At 32.1% G+C, this 18,298-nt stretch overlaps 1 protein-coding gene across 1 annotated transcript in view; it reads right to left on the bottom strand.

Moving 5' to 3' along the window:
- The window catches only part of TMPRSS2 (transmembrane serine protease 2), a 123,684-nt gene that overhangs the window by 8,039 nt on the left and 97,347 nt on the right, over positions 1–18,298 (bottom strand). Inside the window, exons 13-14 of the mRNA XM_003766371.4 lie at positions 13,185–13,327; positions 5,387–5,539 (exon numbers count right to left, since the gene is read on the bottom strand). Coding sequence (XP_003766419.2) covers positions 5,387–5,539; positions 13,185–13,327 — 296 coding nt within the window. The remainder of the gene's footprint in view (positions 1–5,386; positions 5,540–13,184; positions 13,328–18,298) is intronic.

The raw sequence follows: 18,298 nt of genomic DNA, 5'->3' as shown, positions 1-18,298 counted from the left end.
TTTTTTCCTGCAAATTGTTTGGAAGAACTGCAACTGATTTAAAAAAGTTATATTAAGGAATCATCTTAGTATTTCTTCCTTTTTCTAACATAGCCTTCACAAGTGCAAAGAAACTTTTCTCTAGACTCCGAACAGTCTGATGTAGGTTTCATATAACCAGATCTTATCCTCTTCCTTCATCTGACTTTACCTGAAGAAGTAAAATGTGAACACTTTGGAAAAATGTAATATGAAAGCAATACTTTCCAGAAGAGTACTCTATTATCTCTACTAACAAATGAAAGATATAATCTTACACTAGAAAACTTTTGATGTCTTCAAGACCAGAGAGAACATATGCAAATAGATTTATTTCTTCTATGTACAAACAATTCAAATGACCAAAGAGATGTTCAAAGGAGAGTTATGGAAATAAAACCATACGTGTGGCCCTTTGCATTTATTAGTGGAAATACCTTAGGATAACCTACCCTAATAAGTAGGTTACTTATGAAAGACTACATTCTTATATGTAGAGGTCCAGGAGTTAAGAATCCATTCCAGGTCTTGAATCTTTCAGTAACTTGGCTCACCAACCTCCCTTTTCTTATTGAATAGCAAATAAATATTTATTAATGATTAGGAACCTAGAGACTGAAGCAAAATGCAAAAACTACTACACAATGGATCAAAGACTTACCTTTAATCTTAGGACAGGAAAAACAACCCACAATGAAGACTAAAGGCATTTGGGAGAAAGAAGACATTGGTATGGTAAATTTACTCTTATGTGCATCTCAACTATTTACATCTCTAAGTAACCAAGACCTGGGCTTATCATTTACATCTCAGTCGATTGTGTTTGTGAGATTTTGTATCAGGTCTGTGAGCATTAGGGGTGTGTGTATGTGTGTGTGTATGCAATAAAATTTGAAGAGTTCATATTGAACTTTTCTCTATCTGGTCTCTGCATTTCCCACCCTTAAATTCACTACTGGAGCTGGACTTCAATTCTTATATACTAAAACTTAAAGAGTTAAATAATATTCTTCTAGTTTAGAGATCACATTGCTTTATTACCATGATATATCTAAATCTAAAGTAGAACTTATATTAAGTTATGAGATCATAATTATATTTGCATCTTCAGTGAGAATCTGAATAAAACATAAAATAATGAGCCATGAAAAAATGTTCTAAATCAGTATTGATAAAAGGAATGCAAATTAAAAGAACTCTGAGATACCACTTAAAACTATCAAACTGGCTAATAAGACAAAAAAAAAGAAGAAAATGATAAATGTTGAAGAAAATGTGTGAAATCGGGAACACTAATGCTTTGCTGGAGTTGTGAACTGATCCAACCATTCTGGAGAGCAATTTGGAACTATACCCAAAGGGCTATAATACCCTAAGTATTACCATTACTAGGTCTGGATCACAAAGACATAATAAAATGGGCTTTCAAAAGGACCCACATGTACAAATATAATTATAGTGCTTCTATTTCTGGTGGAAAGAAGTGAAAATTGAGGGGATATTCATCAGCTGGGGAATGGCTGAAGAAATTGTGATATATGCTATAAGAAATGATGAGCAGGATGATTTCAGGGGTAACAAACTGCTAATACTGAATGAAGTGAGCAGAATCAGAAGAATGTTGTAAATAGTAACATCAACATTATGCAAAGAGCAACTATGATGTATTTAGCTCTTTTCAGCAATACAATGATCCAAGACAATTCCAAAAGACTTATCATGGGAAATGTTGTTTACATTCAGAGAAAGAACTGTGGAGTCTAAATGCAGATTGAAGCATACCGTTTTCACTAAATGGGTTTTTTTTTTCTCTCTTTTGGTTTTTCTCTTTTGTTGGTTCTCCTTTCACAACATCACTTATAAGGAAATATGTTTAGCATAATTTTACATGTATAATCTATAGCAAATTTATTGCTGTGTTGGGGAGGAGCAAAGTAGGAGGGATCAAAATTGCCTTTCAGGATAGTAGAGGAAATAACAGCGATGATTTTATTTGCTAAGCAAGAAGAATGATTTAAGATTTTCTCCTTACTCTGTGAGTAAAGAAAGTTAAATTTCCTTGTCTGGTTTAATACTATTCAATGTTTTTCTTCAGTCTTCTATCTTTTCTTGAATTATGTAAATAAGAATAAAACAAATAAATTGTTTCAGCTTTTCACTAAAATAAAATACTCCAAGTTGGTTTCCACTATTTTAGAACTGGTACTAAATTTTAATTTTAATAATACTAAAAGATCTAAGGTAAATTAAGCTCAAAACTTAGCCTAAAAGGTATAATGGTACTATATTTTTAAAATTCCAATATTTTACCCTTCCATCCTGATATTCTTCAGTAAAATTCCAGACAAACTTTAGGATGTATAAAAATAGGAGGGATGCTGAAAACTACTTTGATATAAATATTTCTTTAATGGAAAATTTTTTTTCATTTGGGAAAATAGCTGGGGAAAGCTTATTTTAATGTTTACTGCCTCATTTATTCAAATTCAAAGTGTGGAATCCTAACTAAATTGTAAATATGACTTAGAATTCAATCACTTGAATACCACCGCTAGATATTTGTCATGTTTATCCAAAAAGTAAACTCCTACTTTCAGTATTCTCTCATGAGGGATATGTCATCAATAATTTATCAACTGAGTTAGCTTTCACAATTATCAATAAATTTAAAATACAGTGACTTGAAAAATACTTGAAATAGGAGACCTGGGTTCTATTTAGAAGCTGTATGACCAAGAACAAATATGGCTTGGTTTCTACATCTGAAAAATGAAGATAATATCTGAAATACTTACCTCACAGGATTGTTTTGTGGGCTATAAACTTTAAAGTGTAAAAGAAATTACAGTTTCTATTACAAATATTTCCATTTTTATTATTTAAGTTATTTACTCCACGATTCCAAATTTCTCAGATTTAAAACTTTTTCTAAGTCACCATAAAATATATGCTCATTTAAATAATTTATTTTGATGAATATAGGGTCTTGCAACTGAGATGAGAAAATCTAACTCATTAGTACAAGACATGTGCAAGAAGAGCTAGACAAAAGAAATGTAACATAAAATATCTGAGGAAAAGAGGTCTGAAGAAAGGTCTAAAAGGTACCAAAATATACAGAAGCATTATTTGTAAAAGCAAAGAATGGGAATAGCTAAACAAGTTACAGTAAGAAAATGTAATGGAACTTCACTGTGTAACAGAAACTTTGTAACAGGAACTTTATAGCAGGAAAAATGGGATAATAATAATTGTGTGTGTGTGTGTGTATGTATATATATGTGTGTGTATATATATATATGTATATAAGAACTAATTTGGAATGAAGTAGAACAAAATGAATATTATACATATGTGAAGGCAAAAAGACAACAACCATCTATCTCTTTTGGCATGGGGGAGTATAATAATAATGAAGATAATGAAGATAAAAATTGATTGCTAGAATTTCTATAACAATTATTATGTGAGGGTCATTGTGCTAAGCACTTTAAATTGTCTCATTTGATAATTTGAAGCATGGGAGGTAGGTGCTGTGATTAATTCCATTTTACAGATGAGGAAACTAAATCAAATAAAGATTAAAAGTTTAACTTGCCCTGAATCAGGTAGTTAATAAGTGTCTGAGAGTTGAATTTGAATTTATATTGTCTTAATTCAAGACATAGTTCTATTGTGTGCCAAACAAAGATAATGTTCTATATCAAGCCTAAAATGCAGATAACTGCTAAATAAATTAATCTAGACAGAAATAAACTGCTTTTCTGCAGGTATAAGACCTCTTCAAGTTCTGTTCAAAGATATTTTCTTTCTTAAACAATCTACCTGTGACTATGTTTATTGATGTTTCTGTATTCTAAGAGGACAAGTTGTGTTCTGTGTCACAATACTTGATAAATAAAATAATGAAAATGGGAGAGAAAAATTAATAAAAGGAAACCAGATTTTGACTATCTGTAACTATAATCTTGGTCTTGAAGAACTGATAAAGAAGCATATCTCCCTTTTCTTGATAAAGAAGAGGGAATAATGTTATATCAGATGTGGCTACTATGTCAATTCTATTTCATGGACTGGTTTTTTGTTACAAAAGAAAGTACTCTGAGTACTGTACTGAATACAGAAATGACTTTTGTCAAATGAAATGTGTTTTTCTCAAAAAAAAAAAAAACTTTTTTTAAAAGTGCTCTTACAATTTTTAGTGAACTTCAAAATCAATAGGAGTCATTTGCATCCAAAAATACTCATGCAATCCCAGGTTGCACAGACAAAAACAGTGTGCAAAAAAGGAAATGCTAGTCATGCTGTATTTCACCCAGGTCAGAGCATATCTGTCTTCAAGTATTTGAAGGGTTTTCATATATAAATAGGATTAGACTTTTTCTGCTTGAGCTGAAATGACATAGCTAGGATCAAGCAGTACTAGAAAAAAACACTCAATCACTTGAGTTACCCAAAATAAATTGTTTCAAGAAGTAGTGATTGTTTTTTTCTCCCATGGGTCTTAGAGAAAAGGCTTTTCAAGTACATTAAAGATGACATAATCAATCTGATTTATCTCCCAATTTCCAAAACCTGTGCAGAGACTAGAAAAATGGATTCCAACTAATATCACTATTACTAGGGGAAAAAAATACCAAATACATTTCCTAATTGGCCATTTGGGTCTGTGTTAATGTAAATTATGTTTGTCCTTCATTTTGTAAGAGAACCAAAATGACAGCACTATGTTAGAGTCGAATTATAGTATTCCCAACTGTGGCTGATCAAACCAATATGATTTTGCAATGATCTGCCATAGGTCAGTTACAAATAGTTCATATGAACATTTGGGGTAGCTTTCCTAATTTTGCATATTTCACATTTCCTTTGGGCTAATTCAATTCTGCTTCAGATATAGAGCATAGCACCTTCTGTGATGAGAACACAGAATTCCAAATACATTTCCTAATTGGCCATTTGGGTCTGTTAATCTCCCAATTTCCAAACCTGGGCAGAGACTTGAGAAATGGATTCCAACCAACACACCATGCTTGGGTGGTCCTGTGCCAGTCCCATGTCATGCAATCAATTCTAATGTTCTTAAGAGAAACCTTGAGATTGTCTTTGTATCACTTTTTCTGACTACCTTGTAAACACTTGGCATTTGAACAGTGTGGCCAGTCCAATGGAATTGTGCTCTCTTCAGTAGAGTTAGAATGGTTGGCAGTTTATTTTGAGAAAGGACCTCAGTGTTCAAATACATTTCCTACTACTAATAATTTGCCATTTAGATTGTGTTGATGTATATTACATATGTATGAGCTTTAAAAATTAAGGAGGAAGGAATGATATATTTAATGAATGGAAGACAAAACAGAAATTTTACCTGCATTTGTTGGTAAATCCAGTCTGTAAATACTGTCAGGTTTCCGTAAACTCCAGGTCTGTTTGCCTTGGCACATCCAGATCCCCAGCTTGTATCACCAACCAACCACCACACTGAATTTTTCTCAGTGACTAAAGGACCCCCACTGTCACCCTAAAAACAACCAAAAAAGTTATAGAAAAGGACAAAATCCAAAGAAAAAATAATGATGAAATATAATGGGGGGGAGGGGGAAGGAAGGAGGATAGGTTTTAGAATAGGGAGGATAATGCAAGGCAAAGAATGTTAAATTGGGAGTAAAAAAACTCAAATTGAAATCCTTGCTTTAGAAGACTTTCTACTTACCTCTTTTTCTCCCTTCTTATAGCTCTCCTCTCTTTTACAGTTAAACTTCTGGGAAAAGTTGTATGTATTAATTTCCTTCATTTTTTTTTACCTGCCTTTCATCTCAAATTGATTAGCTAAAATTGCCTTCAGTGTCAGCAATGAACTCTCCTTCATCACTTTTATAGCATTTGATACTGCTCTCCACTTGCTCCCGGATTTTCCTTCCTCCTAGTATTTTCAATGACACTGTTCTGTTATGTCTTTCTCTGTTCCAGCAGAATGAATCATTTTTTATTTCTACTGCTGGATCATCATCCATGTCCTACCATGTGTGCATCCTCTAGGATTCTATAGTAATCCTTTTTCTACATAATTACTTGATAATGTTTGAATGATTTCATTTACTGTACAGGGCCAGAACTTTGGAGAAGTATACTTGAAACAAGGCATTAACTCAGTAGAAGTGATGAGATAATGGTTCTATAGTTCACATATATCTAGTTAATGATATAATCACTTTAGTTTGATATAATGATATAATCACTCTAGATTGGCTTATATTCAGTATACTGTAATGATATAATGGTAATAAGGTATTTAAGGACTGAGAGCACTGGGGACAAAATCAGACCTCTCAGTCTGAGACTGGTTGAGACTGGCAGATTGCTGGAGGAGACTAGGTCAGACTATGACAGAAAGCTAGCCCAAACATTACAATTGACTATTCTATACCGATGGTTCTGAAATCAGCAATAACTTTATTCCTAATCTCTCTCCAGAATTCTGCTTCTGCCTCTCCAGAGTGTTAGGGACAGTGAAGTATTCCTAAGGAAAACAAGAGAGGCTTCAAGGGAGAGGGAATGGAAGATTAGTTGATGGAAGTGGGAAAACATAACGCAACCTTGCTCTGCTTGGACTCAGAAGGAAGGGGTAGAAATTGCAAAGAGACAAATTTAGGATTAATATCAGGAAAAACTTTAATTAGATCATTCCAAAATGGAAATGGACATCCTTGAGAAATAATGGGTCTTCTATGCCCTTCACTGCAATACACACAGACACAGATGCAGACAAAGACACACACACGCACTCATGAAAGTCTTTAAGCAAAGACTGAATGAAAAATTATTCTGAATATGATTATGGAAGTTCTTTTTGGTTATGAGCTGAACTAAATCTTCACCTAGATGCTTCAAAGGACTCTTTTAAAACTCAACATTTCTAAAATAAAACTCACTAACTTTCTGCTTAAAATCATTACCCATTTTCTAATATCCCTACTTCTAACCATGCTAGTACCATCATCCATCTATTCAACTAGTTTTATAAATTAGGAATCATTACTCACTCTTCATTCTCATTCATCACCATCACCATTCCCATCCAGTCAGCTGCCAAGACTGAAGGATTCTACTACATTAACATCTCTGGTATCAGTCCCCTTCTTTTTATTTCACCTAAATAATCTGGACCAGACTCTCATTCCTCCTTAAATTATTGAAAAAACTCCTAATTAGTCTCCCTCTATCTAATCTCTTCCTCTAAATAGTTGCAAACTTGATATTCTTTCCATGTGTTCTACTGTAGTTTCATTTATTTTCTTAAAAATTTCTCAATTATATTTCAAACTTTTTATTCATTTTAACTTAAATACAAAAAGAAAAAAATTCCATATACATAGGAAAACATAAAGACAGGATTCAATATAAAACCATAAATTTCCACTTTAGACTGTTTATTTTAAAATATATAAATATATAAAATAAATACCAGATAGAATGAAGCACAGAAAAACAAGGCAATTTTAAAAACTAAGTTTTCTTTTGTTCTCAATAGCACACTATTTTTTTTTTCTTTCTTTCCCCACCCATTCCTAGAGAAGGTAACAATAACACAACACACACAATCTCTGGAGCTAGATAACGCCTTCTTTCAAAACTCCTTTGTAGTTGAGTTGAGTATTTATGACATTCAAGATGACTTAATCATTTATTTCTAAGACAATTTTTTTTTGTTGTTGTGTGCTACATTCTCTTGGTATTGCTCATTTCATTTTTCATTATTTCATGCAAGTGTATTTATGGTTTCTAAAATCAACCAGCTCATTGTAACTCATAGCACATCAATATTTCAGCATAATTATATACCACAACTCCTTCAATTATTTTCTAAAGAGTATGTGTCAATTTAGATAATCTCACTATATCAAATGGTATATCAAAATTTTTTCATTTATATTTCTCTAATAGATGATGATTTTAAGCTCTTTTTCATGACTCTATGTGGTTTTGATGTCTTCAATGAAAAGCTATCTGTTCTTATTTTTGACCATTGATCAATCGGGAATAATATATTTCTAATAAATTTGATGAAGTTCTTTACATGTTTGAGAAAAAGACTATTAGTTTTATTTGCATATTTTTTTATTTGATGTAATCAAATTATTTATTTTGAATCTTACAATGCTATCAATTTTTATTTATTCATAAATTGTTCCATCTATAATTCTGATAGGTAATATATTCCATGTTCTAATTTTCTTCTGATATCTTCCTTTATATTTAGATCATGTATCTATTTTGATCTTGATAAATATCATTTATCAGTATTAATCTATGCCCAATTTCTGCCAGACTGCTTTTCAGTTTTCCCAATAATTTTTAGCAAATAATAAATTCTTATCCCTAAAATTTAAATCTTCACATTTGTCAAACACAGGGCTACTCTAATCATTTGCAACAATGTATTGTATGTCTCATTCATTGATCTGTCTTTCTATTTTAGAGCTAGTGCTAGATAATTTTGGTAATTACTGGCTTATAGATTAAGATCTGATACTGCTAAACCTTGTGTTTACATTTTTATTAGTTTCTTAGAAGTTCTTGACTTTTTATTCTTCAAAATGAATTTCATTTTATTTAACTCAGTAATTTTTTTTTAATTCAGTTGGGATGGCATTGAATAAATTATATAAAATATAATGTCATTTTATAACATTCGTTTTACCCACCCACATACAACTATTATTTCTCCAATCATTTAAATCTCATTTATTTTTATAAACTATTTTATATTTATGTTCATGAAGTTCTTGGGTGAATTTTAGAAGATATATATTGTCTATAGTTATTTTAAGTGGAATATCTCTTATCTCTTCTTGAAGGGTTTTGTTAGTGACATAAAAATGCTGATGATTTATCTAAGTTTATTTTATATCCCACTATTTTACTAAAATTATTATTTCAACTAATGTTTTAATTGAATCTTTAGGATTTTCCAAATTTATAATATCATCTGAGGGGAAAAGTTTATTACCACATTTCACTTTCTTATTCTTTCAAATTATTTTTCCTCTTTTAAAGCCACTATCCCTAGCATTTCTAAAAACAATATTGAATCATACTGGTGAGAGGTCATGTAATTTCCCCTGATTGTTTATCTCTTTTAATTAAATCTATTTTTAGCTTTAACTCTGTCTGAAACCATGATTACTACCCTGTTTTTTGTTGTTGTTGTTGTTGTTTTACACTGCTGAAGCAAAATAAATTCCACTTTGGTCCTTTATTTTAATTCTTCTCCCTCCCTCTCCCTCTTTTTCTCTCCCTGTTCACTTAATGTTTGTTTGATGGAATGCTATGTTTTTTAATAGACCATTCCCCAGGTCTGGAATATAATTGCTCCACACTTCTACCTTTCTGATTTCCTCTTTTTGTTTGTTTGTTTTTCCACTTAAATATATTTTTTTCCAATTCCATATAAAGATAATTTTCAACATTCATTTTTATAAGATTTTTGAGTTCCAAGCTTTTTCTCCCTCTCTACTTTGCTCCCTAAAACAGTAAATAATCTGATATAGGTTATACATGTACAATCATATTAGATATTAATTATTTTGTGAAAGAAAAAGCAGAACAAGATGGAAAACCATAAGAAAGGAAAAAAAAAAAAAGAGATGAAAACAACGTTCTCAATCTGCATTTAGACTCCATAGTTCTTTTTCTGACTGTGGATAGTATTCTCCCTCATTAGTCTTTAGAGCTGTATATCAAAATTCATCATATCCACAATGTTGCTATTATGATTTACTAGATTCTCCTGGTTCTGCTCACCTCACTTAGTATCAGTTCATGTAAGTCTTATCAAGTTTTTTCTGAAATCTGCCTACTCATCATTTCTTAAAGAACAATATCATTTCATTACAATCATGTCACAATTTGTTGCACCATTCCCCAACCGAGGGGCATCTCCTCAATTTTTTTGCAACCACAAAAAGAACATCTATAAATATTTTGTACATATAGATCCTTTTCCATTTTTAATGATCTCTTTGACACACAGATCTAGTTATCTTTCACTTTTAATTGTTTCTTATAAACAACATTTTGTGGTATTCTGATTATTAATCAACTCTACTATCATTTTCCTTTTATAGGTGCAGGTCATCCCTTTCATATCTAGTTATACTTACCAGTTATGTATTTCCCTTCTTTCTGTTTTTCTTCACTCTTTACCCTTCTTGCCCTACTTATCTCATCCCTTGTCATGCATGGAATTTACTTCTAACCACTACTTTGCCTCCTATTCCTTAATCTATTCAGTCATCTAAAATCCCTCTATTCCTAACTTCAAAGAAAAATGTCAAATATGGTCATAATCCTAAAATGAATTCTTGCATAAGCTTAAAAAGGACTTTAGAAACCAAATAAAGGAGGTTGGGAAAAACTAGGGGGGAAGTGAACAATCCAAGAAAATTATGATAGGAAATTCAACCAACTTTAAAATGCAAAAAATGGACATATTAAATGCATTTTATTTAGATAAATATGCAATAGAAAATTTTAAAAGGAGCTATAGAAACAAAGAGTAAAAAATAACTGGGGACTAAATAACTTAATTTTAAAAAAATAAAGAACAAATCATAGAAACAATTTCATTAAAGAGAATGACAATACTGAACCAGCATATCTAAACCTGTAGATGCAGCAAAAATATTGATCAGAGGAAATTTATATCTAAATGCATACAGAAGAGAATTAAAAGAATTGGGTATCTGAGAGAAATGATTATATAACCAATAATTTGGGGAGATTCAGAACTCTCTCCCTCTTCAAAGTCCCAATTTTAAAAGTTCAGTATCTTAAGAGGACATTGATAATAATAAAGCTGGACTAACTTTCCTGTTCCAGAGCTAGCACAAGCTATTTTCTGTTCAGGCGTGGGTGGAATATACATTCTTTGAATTTAGATAGTCCAAAGCTGTGCATGGTCTGATATAGAAATAGCTTCTCTCCAAAGGTCATGTCACTTTCAGCTCTTTATTTTGATGTAGCTCACCTTCCATTTTGGGGTTTTGTTTTTTTTTTTTTTACTTTTTTTATTAAAGCTTTTTATTTACAAAACATATTCATGGGTAATTTTTTCAACATTTACCCTGGCAAAACCTTTTGCTCCAAATTTTCTACTCCTTGCCCCTACCTCCTCCCCTAGCTGGCAGAAAGTCTAATACATGTTAATTATGTTTAAATAGATGTTAAATTCAATATATGTATACATATTTATACAGTTATCTTGCTGCACAAGAAAAATCAGATCAAGAAGGAAGAAAAAGAAAAACTGAGAAAGAAAACAAAATGCAAGCAAATAACAGAGTGAGAATGCTATTTGTGGTCTACACTCTGTTCCCATGGTTCTTTCTTTGTCACCTTCCATTTTGTTATCCTAAAAAAAATTGCTTGCTACCCCTCAGGAACAACTGCTTTTTGAAGGACATATAAACTGTGAGCCCAGGGGCATCATTATCTTTGCTCTAACAGAGAGGACCAAATGACCATCATTTTATTAATAGAATACTGACCATATTATTAATAAAATGGTTAAATGATCCAGAATTATTTGAACCTTTTTTAATTACTAGAGGATACAATTTTTTAAAAAACTAGAAAAGGAACAAATTTTGAATCTCCAATTAAACACCAAATTGGAAATCTTAAAAATTAAAAGTGAGATTAATAATACTGGGTATAAAAATAATTCTCAAAACTATTTGGTACTGGGGCTTATATCCCAAAGAGATTTTAAAGAAGGGAAAGGGACCTGTATGTGCAAGAATATTTGTGGCAGCCCTTTTTGTAATGGCCAGAAACTGAGAATGGCTGAATAAATTGTAGTATATGAATATTATGGAATATTATTGTTCTGTAAGAAATGACCAGCAGGATGATTTCAGAAAGGCCTGGAGAGACTTACATGAACTGATGCTGAGTGAAATGAGCAGGACCAGGAGATAGTTTTATACTTCATCAACAATATTATATGATGATCAATTCTGATGGATGTGGCCCTCTTCAACAATGAGATGAACCAAATCAGTTCCAATAGAGCAATAATGAACTGAACCAGCTATACCCAGCGAAAGAACCCTGAGAGATGACTATGAACCACTACATAGAATTCCCAGTCCCTCTATTTTTGTCCGCCTACACCTTTGATTTCCTTCACAGGCTAATTGTATTTCAAAGTCTGATTCTTTTTGTACAACAAAATAACTGTATGGACATGTATACATATATTGTATTTAACTTATACTTCAGCATATTTAACATGTATTTGTCAACCTGCCATCTGGGGGAGAGAGTGGAGGGAAGGAGGGGAAAAGTTGGAACAAAAGGTCTTACAATTGTCAGTGCTGAAAATTTACCTATGCATATATCTTGTAAATAAAAAGCTTAATTAAAAAAAGAAAGAAAGAGCAAAAGGAACAGAACCAAGAGGACATTGTACATAGTAGTAACGATATTATTTTAAGAACAATTTTCAATGACCAAGTCATTTTGAATACTCAGCTCAACTACAAATAAAAAGAAATTATGAAAGAAATGCTATCTACATATAGAAAAAGAACTGATAAATAGAAATACATCGAGCAGTTTTATATACCTACCTACATACATACACATTTGTGTCTAATTGTAGCTTTGTCTAGGACTGAGTGAGGAGAAAAGAAGAAAAAATTAAAAGTGCACAGCAGAGAACAAAAGAAAACTTAGAAGGAAGTACAGAAAAGCAAGGTAGTTTTGGAAACAATATGTACTATTTATATCATAATGGGTTTTTTTTTTTTAAGTAAACAGTGTGATATGGAAATTCATTGATGTTTAAATATTTTTTGTATTGTGCTGTGTACATGGAAATATTTTCTTGTCCTCTTGTATTTAATTTCAAAATGAATAAAAATTAAATTTAAAAATATAATGATTAGGAAATTCATACAGTATCTAACATGGAAATATGTTTTACATAATTTCACATATATGATGGGTATCATTGCTTGCCTTCACAAGGAGTGATGAAAGAGCTAAAAGGCAGGAGAGAATTAGAACTCAAATTTTTTTAAAGAATGTTAAATTGAAAAAATGAAAATACACATAGCCAAAATAATGTTTCCCCCAATTAAACATAAAATAGAAATTACCTGACAGGAATCAATTTTCCCTTTGAGATAACCAGCACAAATCATGGCAGGGGTGATCATGTTATTGTAGACATATCGGCTATTACATCTCCAAGATTCTATTATGGGTACCATAACTGCATTCAAGATGTCTGAAGTTTTACCTAAGGATCAAAGTTTAAGACAAGGATGGATCAGTTCACCTGGGAAAGTTAATAGGTATTCTATTAAACTACTTTCAAAGCAATTATATTCGTATTTATTTCTTTTAAATTATCCCTTTCTATTCTTTCCTTATTCTTCATTGCAGAGTCAGTCTTCTAAGAAGCCTGAATCATCTTTCCAATAGAAACAGGCCTCACCTGATATGTGTTAAAAAGCTTCTGACAGTCAATAAGTGCTAAATAACAACAGGAGGCATTACGTCTTCTGTTAAAAATTATTCTGGATGAGTATTCCAGATTTACATAGCCAATTTTAATTAAAGCCAAGCAACTTACAGAAAGGATATTCAGAAAGAACCTAAAAAGGTTGGATCATGCTTTTTTCTTTCTCTTCCAAAAAAAAAAAAAATCATAAAGATCTTTATTTCCAGAGGGTAATAGATTCTTATTCAGTACAATTCAAGCATCATGAATGTTGCATGTGCAAATTCTTGGAATACTAAAATTCCTTTGAAAGTAATTTTCTGTCTTTCCACTTCTCTGACTGCCTTATCTGTTTAGACTCAACATAATCATGTAAGTTTTAATTTTTAGTTTCTAAATATAACAACTCTGGTCTTGCTTCACTTTCCCCTTTGGCCATGAAAATATTGTCAGCCATTTCAATAATGTCTTCTCTTCCACAATCCACTCTCTTGACCTTCTGCTGTTTTAACCCTACAAAAACCTCAGTCTTAGATAATTCACTCCCAGTTTACCAAATGCTGCTGAAGGAAACCACAAAATTATTTCATCTATTACAAATTTATGTTATTCAGCTTCAAGTGGGCCTTCACTTTTGCAAGGTAATTTTAAAAATCATCTCTTTATTGAATCACATTTCTAACAATGGTTATTCCAAATTTTCTTTCTTCCAAGCCAAATTTGACCTCACCTATTTTACAAAGTAGATGTCTTTACATCCTATGCAAACTCACTCAATCCCTAACTCTTCAATATCCACATATTTCTTTTCCTTTCCAACAATAACTTACAAATACCCATTTCCTTTTGCTAATGGTACCACTAACTTCAGTATCATTCTCCCCTTCCCATTCTTCTTTGGCTTTCATCCATTAACCCTCCTCTCTAAAGACAGACTTTTTCTACATTAAGTATTCCTATTTTTACCCTAAGTATCTTCAGTTTCTTCTTCTTTAATGTCTCTCTTCCTTCACCTTAAAAGTATGCATAACTATCTTTTATCACTTAAAAAAAGAAAAGGATTCTTTCAAAAGAACCTGCTACCTACTCAAATAATGATTCTTCGTTGAAAATTTCTAGAAAGAGCTGTCTATATTAGCTATATCTCTTTATTTTACTACATATTCAACCTTTTGCAATTTGGTTTACATCTTCACCATTCTATTAAAACAATTTGCTTCAAATTCACTAATTCCCTTACTTATGCCCTTTCCCTCTTTTGCCTTCTATAAATTACATTCTCATTCTCATTCTCTTTCTTTAACATATCTTCTAACTATTCCTCCTCTGTCTCATTGGCTGATTTTCACCATTCTCACCTACCCTTAAAAACAGATATTCCTCCAAATTGCCCTTTAGACATTCTTTTAAGCTCTAAAACTTTCAATTATAAACTTTATCAAATAACTCTTAAATCTATATCTCCAACCTATCTTCTTTTTGGTTTCACCTGTAAGCTGGATGGTCCTACCTAGATAGATCCTTAAACTCAATATATGTTCAAAATGAAACTTTCTATCTCTTTCCCCTAACATTATCTTTTTTTTTCCTTTTTTTTTTTTATTAAATAACTTTTTTATTGACAGAACCCATGCCAGGGTAATTTTTTACAACATTATCCTTTGCACTCACTTCTGTTCCAATTTTTCCCCTCCCTCCCTCCACCCTCTCCCCAAGATGGCAAGGAGTCCTATACATGTTAAATAGATTACAGTAGATCTTGGATACAATACATGTGTGCAGAACCAAACAGTTTTCTTTTGCTCAGGGAGAATTGGATTTAGAAGGTATAAATAACCTGGGAAGAAGAACCAAAAATGCAAGCAGTTTACATTCATTTCCTAGTGTTCTTTCTTTGGGTGTAGCTGCTTCTGTCCATCCTTGATCAATTAAAACTAAGTTAGATCTTGTCTTTGTTGAAGAAATCCACTTCCATCAGAATACATCCTCATACAGTATCATTGTTGAGGTATATAATGATTTCATGGTTCTGCTCATTTCGCTCAGCATCAGTTCATGTAAGTCTCGCCAATCCTCTCTGTATTCGTCCTGCTGTATTCGTCATTTCTTACAGAACAATAATATTCCATAACATTCATATACCACAATTGACTCAACCATTCTCCAATTGATGGGCATCCATTCATTTTCCAGCTTCTGGCCACTACAAATAGGGCTGCCACAAACATTTTGGCACATACAGGTCCCTTTCCCTTTTTTAGTATCTCTTTGAGGTATAATCCGAGTAGAGACACTGCTGGATCAAAGGGTATGCACAGTTTGATAACTTTTTGGGCATAGTTCCAAATTGCTCTCCAGAATGGCTGGATGTATCCACAATTCCACCAACAATGTATCAGTGTCCCTGTTTTCCCACATCCCCTCCAACATTCTGCATTATCTTTCCCTGTCATTCTGGCCAATCTGACAGGTGTATAGTGGTATCTCAGAGTTGTCTTAATTTGCATTTCTCTGATCAATAGTGATTTGGAATACTCTTTCATATGAGTAGTAATAGTTTTAGTTTCATCATCTGAAAATTGTCTGTTCATATCCTTTGACCATTTATCAATTGGAGAATGGCTTGATTTCTTATAAATTAGAGTCAATTCTCTATATATTTTGGAAATAAGTCCTTTATCAGAACCTTTGACTGTAAAAATGTTTTCCCCATTTATTGTTTCCCTTCTAATCTTGCCTGCATTAGTTTTGTTTGTACAAAAACTTGATTTTGATATAATCAAAATTTTCAATTTTGTAGTCAATAGTGATCTCTAGTTCTTCTTTGGTCATAAATTCCTTCTTCTTCCACAGGTCTGAGAGGTAAACTATCCTATGCTCTTCCAATTTATTTATGATCTCATTCTTTATGCCTAGATCCTGAACCCATTTTGACCTTATCTTGGTATCGATTGTTAAGTGTGGGTCAATGCCTAGTTTCTGCCATACTAATTTCCAATTTTCCCAGCAATTTTTGTCAAATAATGCATTCTTATCCCAAAAACTGGGGTTTTGGGTTTGTCAAACACTAGAAAATTAAAGTTATTGGCTGTTTTGTCCTTTGAACCTAACCTATTCCATTGATCAACTAGTCTATTTCTTAGCCAATACCAGATAGTTTTAGTAACTGCTGCCTTATAATATAATTTTAGATCCGGTACAGCTAGGCCACCTTCATTTGATTTTTTTTTTTTCATTAATTCCCGACCTTTTGTTTTTCCATATGAACTTTGTTGTTATTTTTTCTAGGTCATCAAAATAGTTTTTGGGAAGTCTGATTGGTATAGCACTAAATAGATAGATTAGTTTAGGTAGTATTGTCATCTTTATTATATTTGCTCGCCCAATCCAAGAGCATTTAATATTTTTCCAGTTAGATCAGATTTAATTTGTGTGGAAAGTGTTTTGTAGTTTTGCTCATAAAGTTTCTGATTTTCCCTTGGCAGATAGATTCCTAAATATTTTATACTATCAGTAGTTACTTTAAATGGGATTTCTCTTTGTAACTCTGACTGTTGGATTTTGTTAGTGATATATAAGAATGCTAATGACTTATGTGGGTTTATTTTATAACCAGCAACTTTGCTAAAATTGTGGATTATTTCTTATAACTTTTTAGTAGAATCTCTGGGGTTCTCTAAGTATACCATCATATCATCAGCAAAGAGTGATAATTTGGTTTCCTCATTGCCTATTCTTATTCCTTTAATATCTTTCTCAGCTCTTATTGCCATAGCTAGCATTTCTAATACAATATTAAATAGTAACGGTGATAGTGGGCAACCTTGTTTCACTCCAGATCTTATTGGGAATGGTTGCAGTTTGTCACCATTACATATGATGCTTACTGATGGTTTTAAATAGATGCTGCTGATTATTTTAAGGAAAAGTCCATTTATTCCTATACTCTCAAGTGTTTTTAATAGGAATGGATGTTGGATTTTATCAAATTCTTTTCTGCATCTATTGAGATGATCATATGGTTTTTGTTAGTTTGGTTATTAATATGGCCAATTATGCTGATAGTTTTCCTAATATTAGAACCAAGCCCTGCATTTCTGGTATAAATCCTACTTGATCATGGTGAATTATCCTGGGGATGATTTTCTGTAGTCTTTTTGCTAATATTTTATTTAAGATTTTAGCATCAATATTCATTAGGGAGATTGGTCTATAGTTTTCTTTTTTTTTTTTTTTTAATTTAATAGCCTTTTATTTACAGGATATATACATGGGTAACTTTACAGCATTAACAATTGCCAAACCTCTTGTTCCATTTTTCAGCTCTTACCCCCCACCCCTCCCTAGATGGCAGGATGACAGTAGATGTTAAATATATTAAAATATAAATTAGATACACAATAAGTATACCTGACCAAAACGTTATTTTGCTGTAGAAAAAGAATCAGACTCTGAAATATTGTACAATTAGCTTGTGGAGGAAATCAAAAATGCAGGTGTGCATAAATATAGGATTAGGAATTCAATGTAATGGTTTTAGTCATCTCCAGAGTTCTTTTCTGGGCATAGCTAGTTCAGTTCATTACTGCTCCATTAGAAATGATTTGGTTGATCTCGTTGCTGAGAAGGGCCTGATCCATCAGAACTGGTCATCATATAGTATTGTTGTTTAAGTATATAATGATCTCCTGGTCCTGCTCATTTCACTCAGCATCAGTTCATGTAAGTCTCTCCAGGCCTTTCTGAAATTATCCTGTTGGTCATTTC

This window comes from Sarcophilus harrisii, chromosome 3 (assembly GCF_902635505.1).
Source record: "Sarcophilus harrisii chromosome 3, mSarHar1.11, whole genome shotgun sequence".
NCBI classification, from domain to species: Eukaryota; Metazoa; Chordata; class Mammalia; order Dasyuromorphia; family Dasyuridae; genus Sarcophilus; species Sarcophilus harrisii.
This window is presented reverse-complemented; position numbering and strand designations above follow the sequence as displayed.